The 8,089-nt window shown below is 38.4% G+C and overlaps 3 protein-coding genes and 1 non-coding gene across 4 annotated transcripts; 2 read left to right on the plus strand and 2 right to left on the minus strand.

Annotated features, from left to right (window-relative positions):
• Positions 1-28: 28 nt before the first annotated feature.
• On the minus strand, positions 29-3,151 carry LOC106327108 (E3 ubiquitin-protein ligase RFWD3). The gene is made up of 13 exons (XM_013765146.1): positions 2,784-3,151; positions 2,621-2,696; positions 2,458-2,547; positions 2,318-2,362; positions 2,071-2,151; positions 1,922-2,000; positions 1,719-1,777; positions 1,512-1,622; positions 1,301-1,437; positions 1,173-1,212; positions 1,012-1,074; positions 749-942; positions 29-671 (listed from the first exon to the last, which is right to left on the minus strand). The coding sequence occupies exons 1-13, from the start codon at positions 3,149-3,151 to the stop codon at positions 170-172; spliced, it is 1,845 nt and encodes a 614-aa protein (XP_013620600.1). The 3' UTR covers positions 29-169.
• Positions 3,152-3,761: 610 nt separating this feature from the next.
• Positions 3,762-3,834, minus strand: TRNAF-GAA. Its single transcript has one exon. It is a non-coding gene; the product is annotated as a tRNA-Phe (tRNA).
• A 57-nt stretch (positions 3,835-3,891) lies between these two features.
• On the plus strand, positions 3,892-5,085 carry LOC106327110. Its single transcript, XM_013765148.1, has 4 exons — positions 3,892-4,002; positions 4,113-4,190; positions 4,494-4,580; positions 4,796-5,085. The coding sequence occupies exons 1-4, from the start codon at positions 4,000-4,002 to the stop codon at positions 4,874-4,876; spliced, it is 249 nt and encodes an 82-aa protein (XP_013620602.1). The 5' UTR covers positions 3,892-3,999; the 3' UTR covers positions 4,877-5,085.
• A 547-nt stretch (positions 5,086-5,632) lies between these two features.
• Positions 5,633-7,690, plus strand: LOC106327109 (serine/threonine protein phosphatase 2A 57 kDa regulatory subunit B' alpha isoform-like). The gene is made up of 2 exons (XM_013765147.1): positions 5,633-7,014; positions 7,200-7,690. The coding sequence occupies exons 1-2, from the start codon at positions 5,902-5,904 to the stop codon at positions 7,536-7,538; spliced, it is 1,452 nt and encodes a 483-aa protein (XP_013620601.1). The 5' UTR covers positions 5,633-5,901; the 3' UTR covers positions 7,539-7,690.
• The last annotated feature ends 399 nt before the right edge of the window (positions 7,691-8,089 follow it).

Consider the following 8,089-nt stretch of genomic DNA (forward strand, 5'->3'; position numbering starts at 1 on the left):
CACGTATTTTTTTCTTGAAATCAACCAATGATCAAAAGCTTATAATTAACTCGTATTTACAACTACATTGCCAGCAATTTATCCATGTCTACATATATAAAGTAATGGCTACTTAGACTGCACCTAAGACCAAAAGATAGAGATACAAACGATGGACAAGTTAGCCTCTTTACATGTATGTTTGCTCGTTCCTAAGAAGCTGCAATCTATCATCGGTTAAGAGACCGAGCAGAGTGTAACCATTCACGTTAGCGTACTTCACGTCCTGAAGCGGATGATGACTCGCCAATGAGAACCGTTGAGAGACGGCGAAAGTCGAAGGATCTTGCAAGACGAGCTGGCGAGTGGACTCCTCGCAAGATGCAAAAACCTGCTTCCTTCCTCCCTCGCCAAAGTCTACAATCGCTGTTCTTGGCAAACGGATGGTAGCTACGGAAGCATGTGTGGATGAAAGCTTCTGAAAACAAAAACCTCGTCTCTTGAGACAAACATGGAATCCATCTACACCGATGGTGTTAGCTCCTGTTTGTGTCAACGTAGGCTGAGTAGAGACTGTATCGTCAGAAGATCCAACTCTTGGTCTATAAGAAGCAACTACATGATCGCTCTGAGGACAGTATGAGGAAGAAATGCAAACTCCTGGGTTTCCAGTTTCTGAAACCAGTGATGGCCTAAACAAACACAAAGAAAAATGCATTGATAAGCTTCTCTAAGCAAGAATCCATGTGAAAGAAGCACAAAACCTCACCTTCCCTCGCTGCCATTGATGCTCCACTGACAAAGCCCGATGGAAGAAGCGGACAAGAGAGAACACACATCAGAACTTGGAGTGGAGTTAGCAGAGAGATGATGGATAGTATGAACTGGATTGCTTGTTAAGCCAGCAAACGATGCCAATGGTCCCATGGTTTGACGCATGTCAAACACTAAAACCATTCCGTTCTGCCAGGAAGAAACACAGGTAAGTGGAATTTAAGTAGGAATGAGAGAGATTAAGAAAATGATTGAAACCTGTAGTCCAGCATAAATATGGTGAGAGCTGTTGCGATCCCAAGAACAAGACCAAGGTGCAGCCTACAAGAGTAAAAGGTAAAGTGATCATATACTCAATCCTCTAAAATCATATTCAAAGCAAATTTCATGGGAGATGGTCAAAAGACTGTATAGCTTACCGGTAGATCATAAGATAAGACAGTGTTGTGGCTCTCCAAGCTGAACAATTGAATAGATAGGTAATTAGGACAACAAAGTAATCATCACGTGAATGAAAAGCATCCTGAAAAGGTAGCAATGTCCGAACCTTATAACAGATAACTTTTTTCCTAGAGAGCCGAAAACTGCAAGCCCATTATTGTGTGGGGAGATGTGAAGATCTTTTATTGCTCTAGTGGTAGGAGGCAGCATAATGTCATCAATCTCACCCGAATGTAGGCTCATCTGAGATATATTATTGGAAAAAATCATATAGATGCATCACTTGGGTGTAAGAAGGCCAAGAATAAGAAACTTACTTGTGAAAGCACAAACGTTCCACCAACGCCTGAGAGCCTACGAGCCAATAATAAAATCTGTGTACCACCATCTATGTCAAATAAACGGCCACCATTAACTAGCCGTTCTCCCTACCGAAAAAAATGGATGAAATTGCATCAGACACATAAACAAAAACGATACTTTACAGCCAAAAGTTCTAAAACAATGGGTCTAAGATAGAACACCTGATGCCTGAAGCTGCAAGAAGGCGCACGTCCATTCTGTTCTTGGTAGATCTTATTACCTACATATAATGCCCTTACAAATGTTTAGACTTTAGATAGATATTTGCGTTACATTTCAAGAAAACCAAAAATAAACAATTACTCCACTTAAAGATAAACTACTGTATGTGTTGCAACCATGAAGGATGTTATTTTGTAATTACCAGGCGTATATTTCTCTTGAGAAGCCACGTTAGACTCTCTCAGTGCAGCATTAGTCGTGCTTCCCATATAAGCTATCTTCTGCAAAAACCAAAGATGAAGTGAGCAAGTGCCAAGAGTGACCATGTTACAACAGATTCCTAGACTGTACCTTTTTCAGCTTATTAACTTCTGATCGTAGCTCTGCTTCTCGTTTTCTCCATTGAGCTTCTTTGCTACTCCAACTAGCACTCTACAAGACATTTAACAAGTGTCAAAGCTCTAGTACAAAAGTGCCACACACATATGTTACTACTATCAAATGACAGTCTGACACAAGCCATAACCAACATAGATGACATAATAAAGTGAACACATCAAGAGGCAAGGTAGCAATTTAAAGAAGTAATGTGTCTTACCTTCTGTTCGATTGAATTTAATTTACTCTCGAGGAATAAGATTCTCTGTCAGAACATAAGAAAAAAAACTAAATTCAGATTCTGATACCGTGATTAGCTTATATGTATATATATAAATAGAACAACACTCAACATCTAACCTTGTGCGCGTCATCATCTACTGCAGCAATCCTCGATGCAAATATTTTACGGACATCTCTAAGATTACATGTCCTGTTGCATTGGGGACACTATGAAAGAAGCCAATGTGAGAGTCTATGAGAAAACTAAGTGAAGAAGCACATAACAACCACACACACAAACCTTTCCTGCACTTCTTGGCTGCTTTAACCATTTCTTGATGCAAGAAAATCCATACAAATGCCCACATGGAAGACAGCTTCAATCGCCAGTAAGACAAAAATAAAACAAAAGGAAACTATTAGTTTCACTTCGCAATCAATTGAAGAAACCTAATCATATATACCAGACTTGATGATCGCCGCCGTTAGTCCAAACCTCCATACAAATCAAACAAGACGTTCCCTCACCCTCGCTAGGTTTCCACGCCGCATCTTCCTCTTCCTCCTGCGATCCTGAAGTCGAGCAAACTCCTTCTGCTGACCTTATCTGCTTCTCTTTCTCCTCACTCTCCTCCTGAGAAGCCATGGGCGCGTGTGGCACAGATGTATGTACTCTGATTTGGCTTTCTTCATCTTCTTCCTCGGTGTCGTCGTCTTCTTCTTCGGTGTCTTCTGCTTCTTCTTCATCGTCGTAATCGGGTTCGTCTTCTTCATCGAATTCTTCGATTGTTACTCCGCCACCTCTGAAGGCGTAACGACGGCGGAGCGGCATTAGGGCGAAGTCCAAAAACCGAGCGCCAGAGGAAGAAGGAGAAGAGCAACAGTTAGCGCTGTGTACTTTCTTCGAGATCTCGAGGAATTAAATAAATTTCGGAATAAACATAAGAGATTTTTTTTTTTTTTTTATCACAATAAACCCGTGTTTTTAAAACCGGACCGAAAGCAGAACCGAAAATATTTTGGATCAAGGTTTAATATGGTTAGACCGGATCAAACCTGGTTCAATAATATTGTTTAATATTTTTTTAGTATGTAAATATAAAAGTAATATTAGTAAACATGATGCATGGTTAAAATATAAATCAATTTTGAATATAAAATATTATAAAAATAAATTAGTTTCTTGTTTATATGGATGGTTTATAGATTTTCGATAGTTTTAGTGGTTTTTATTGGTTTAATAACTTTGAAATATAATCCGGCTATGTGACCGGTTCATGGTCGAACCAATTACTAGACCAACACGGCTATATAACCGGTTCACGATCGAACCCAGTCCAACCATCGGGTCGGTCCGATTTTAAAAACACTGCAATAAACAAACCCGCTGAATGAGTTAGAGTGTTTCTTATCCGAATTTAAAAATTTTAAAAAAATATTAATGCGGTGAGCGTGGATCGAACACGCGACCTTCAGATCTTCAGTCTGACGCTCTCCCAACTGAGCTATCCCCGCTTGTTGTTTATTAAAGATATACATTTGTAATATCGCAAAAACAATTTTTTTTTTGAAGTATAAAGGAAAGCGACGACTTGGGGAAGTAGATGAAATTTTGATCTATCTGCGATTATCTTTTTCTCGAAATTCCCCAATTTCCGAGTCAAGAACCCTAATTTCAATATGGTAAGATTCGTTCAATTTTGTGGCTTTGATGAATCAAACATCTCAATTCCGCAGCTTTTATTTTGGATTTTGTTTTTAAAAAAAACAGATGATGATATTCCATTCCACAGGTTTGCATAATGTGTTTGGTGCCGCTGTTCCTCATCCCGCTTGTCAATTTACTGCCTCGGATCTTTGATTTGTTAATGGTAAAACTGGATCTTGCTTTGTTTATAATCTTACATCTTCAATAAGAATGATCAGATTCATGGGGGTATTATTTAAAAAAGTTAGGAACTATAATAGTTTTGAAGATTAGGATGCTAAGAGATTGTTTCATGTTTAGAAATAAAATGATAGAACTAAATGAGGAAGAAGAAGAAAAAGAAGAATAGCCTGTAGAGGTCATGTTTTTTTGAATCTTGCAACTAGATGAAGTATAATAATATGTCTTGTTCCTTGTAATAATTGGTTGGTTTCTTGAGTTGTGTCTGTTCATGTTTGAAAACTAGGCCAAAGTGTATGGATGGCTCGGATGGGAATACAGGAAGCCAGCGAGAGTTCCTCCAGCTTGTCCTTTCAAGCCTACTGTCACCAAAGTAAGCGGAAATTATCTACTCAGCTTGATTCATTCGTCGTTGAGTCTTTTCTTTGTTGAAGCGGTTTAGCTGATGGATGCTCTTAGTTTAACGTTTTACGTTATATTTTAGTTGAACAATATGCCATGATCCAATGAAGTTACGTTCTATATGTTTCATTTTCTTTAATCTGAACATCTGGTTGCTTTTGTGAATCTTAACCCTTGATGTTACAGGTAGCTGCAGAAACAATAAGTGAAGGTGCAGAAACAATAGCTAAACCCGAGGATACCACTGGTGGGGTTAAGCAGGATTGAAGCTTGAGTCCCTCCCTCCTTTAATAAAGCTTTTAACCTTCTGTGGACATGTTTTGGATAAGAGAAGAACCTTGTGTTTGTGTGTGTGTCATAATAATGTACGTTCAAAGTTTATGGTCATTGTTGTAACAGATCATTTTCTTATATAGTGTTTACATGTGCGAGACTTTGAATTCCTCAGCAACTTACTCTATCCTTTAAGGCATCTATGTATTATCCCAAATTGTATTTTAATAGTTATATATATGCCAAGCTGAACTGAGCTTTTAATCAAAAGTTTACACACACCTAAACTAAGCACACCAATCTAGATATAATTTCAGTTTGTAAATTATGTCTTCTTGTTATAGACTCTCTTTGTTTCATTTTAGTTGAGGTTTAAAATTAATGCACAAATATTAAGATGCTAATCTCTATAAAATTCATCTTGGTTCACAAAAATATCATAAAATAAAATAAATTTAACTAATTAAAAAATATAATTTTATGTAATTAGTTACAATGTCAAATTATACTAAATATTTATTTAGAATAGTGAAAATAATACTACTTTTTTAGCAACAGTGAAAATAGTACTACTTAATTTGTAAAAAGAAAAAAAAACTTCAACATCAAATAAATGGTTACAGTTGGAGTATAATATACCCCTTGGTTTTCTTCAAAGGTTTTATTCTCCAGAGTTAACACCTTTTATCGTTACCTTAATTTTAGAAACAAAAATGAAAAATAATAATATTAATATCATCGTGTCTTGGTTGATTTTGAATAAACAAAAGAAAAATATTTGTTATCTCTGTTTTTCGATTAAAGATCATTTCTCTTTCGTCATCTTCCGATTTGAATCGCCGGAAAAATCCGCCAAACATCCGATCACTTCTCCGAAGATCTCTTCTAATCAATCCAACGCTCCCGATTCTCCGAGTTTCAAATCCATGCTTGATCCAATCGAGACTTCTCTCCCACTGAATCTCTCCACCTCCTAGGGTTTATATATATTCAGGGAGAAAATCAACTAACGCTTCGCGATGTTTAAGAAGATGATGAAAAGCGGGAGCCGAAAGCCCTCTCGAAACGACGCCGGATTCGATCCTAACTCCACCAATATGGTTGTTAACCACGCGTCACGCCCTTCTCCTCTCCCTCCTCCTTCTCCAACCACCACCAAGCAACCTCCTCCCATGAACTCAATCGAGCCCCTCCCTTTACTCCGAGACCTCCCTCCTCCCGAGCGGCAGCCTCTCTTCCTCCGAAAACTCCAAATCTGCTCCTTCCACTTCGACTTCACCGACTCCTCGAAAAACGCCAGAGAGAAAGAGATCAAACGGCAAACGCTGCTCGAGCTCGTCGATTACATCCAATCCGGAACCACCGCCAAGATCATCAGCGAGCTTTGCCAGGAAGAGATGGTGAAAATGATCTCCTCAAACATCTTCCGCTCCCTCCCAGCATCCGCGGGCTGCTGGCCCGCGGATGCTGAGGAGGACGAGCCTTACTTAGACCCCAACTGGCCTCACTTGCAGCTCGTTTACGAGCTGCTGATAAGATACGTTGTTCCTTCGGATACCGACACGAAGATCGCCAAACGGTTTATCGATCATTCCTTCGTCTCTAACCTCCTCGAGCTTTTCGAAACCGAAGATCCTAGAGAAAGAGATTATCTGAAAACCATTCTCCATAGGATCTACGGGAAGTTTATGGTTCATAGACCTTTTATTAGGAAAGGGATTAACAATATCTTCTATAGGTTTGTTTACGAGACGGAGAGACACAGTGGGATTGGTGAGCTTCTGGAGATTATGGGGAGTATTATAAACGGTTTCGCCTTGCCGATGAAGGAGGAGCATAAGCTGTTTTTGATCAGGGCGTTGATACCTTTGCATAAGCCTAAGCCGATTGGTGTGTATCATCAGCAGTTGGCTTACTGTGTTGTTCAGTTTGTTGAGAAGGATTATCGGCTTGCGGATACGGTGATTAGAGGGTTGTTGAAGTTTTGGCCGGTGACGAATTGTACTAAGGAGGTTTTGTTTCTTGGTGAGCTTGAAGAGGTTCTTGAGGCTACGCAGCCCGTTGAGTTTCAGAGGTGTATGGTTCCTCTGTTTCAGCGGGTTGCGCGGTGTCTTAATAGCTCTCATTTTCAGGTTAGTATTTTGCATATTGAGGCAAAGATCTAGGCGAACCTTTAAACTCTGGAACCTTTGTTATTCAGCTTCTTGTACTAAAGACCTATGTTGTGTGTTGATTCAAGAATATTGCTCTGTTTCTAGGAATTTTTTAATATTTTTATCTACCTTTGCTCACATACATAACTCACCATGTGATGCAGGTTGCAGAGCGATCTCTGTTCTTGTGGAACAGCGAGCACATTGTGGTTCTAATCGCTCAGAACCGAAGTGTAATACTTCCCATCATATTCGCTTCACTGGAGAAGAACACAGAGTCTCACTGGAACCTGGCGGTTCACGGTCTAAGCGAGAATATAAAGAGGATGTTCATGGAGATGGATCCTGAGCTGTTTGAAGAATGCCAGCAAGAGTATGAAGAGAAACAGTCCAAGTCGAAAGAAGTGGAAGAGCAGCGCCAGAGTAGGTGGAGGAGATTAGATGAAGCAGTGGAAGAGCGTGAAAGAGTAGTAGGAGAAGAGGATCATATGATCATTTCTTAGAAAAATACCAAATCACTTTCTCTTGATCTATCTAAGCATATTGCAATTATTTAATATATTTTCTTACTTATTATAACTTTGGCTGTCTATAACGGTAAGTACATTTTTGTAGTGCTAATTCGTATTACGTAATAAAATATGAATTTATGTTACAATATCTATGCATAAACAGTTAATTACATTATTGATGAAATTAAGATATATACATACCTTAATGGTTCTACTTCTGCCTAACGGAGCTTATCAAGATGTATTTGAAGATTTGCCAATAGGCAATATCGATTTTACAACTGTATACTAGAATAGAAAACGAATATAATTTTTTTTATACCAAGTGTCAGCCAGAAGTCCATACCGTTTTTAACTTTAAACTAGCTAGATGCCCACCATTCCGCGGGTTTAAATGTTTTGTAACAATATATTTATTATAATTTTTTAAATTAAAATATATTTTTACCATTATGTGTTTTTTGTTAAATATTTTTCTAAGAATGATTGTTTTTAAAAAAGGATAAATAAGACTATTTTAAATACTTTTTAATATTTTATAT

Source organism: Brassica oleracea, chromosome C2 (assembly GCF_000695525.1).
Source record: "Brassica oleracea var. oleracea cultivar TO1000 chromosome C2, BOL, whole genome shotgun sequence".
Taxonomy (NCBI): Eukaryota; Viridiplantae; Streptophyta; class Magnoliopsida; order Brassicales; family Brassicaceae; genus Brassica; species Brassica oleracea.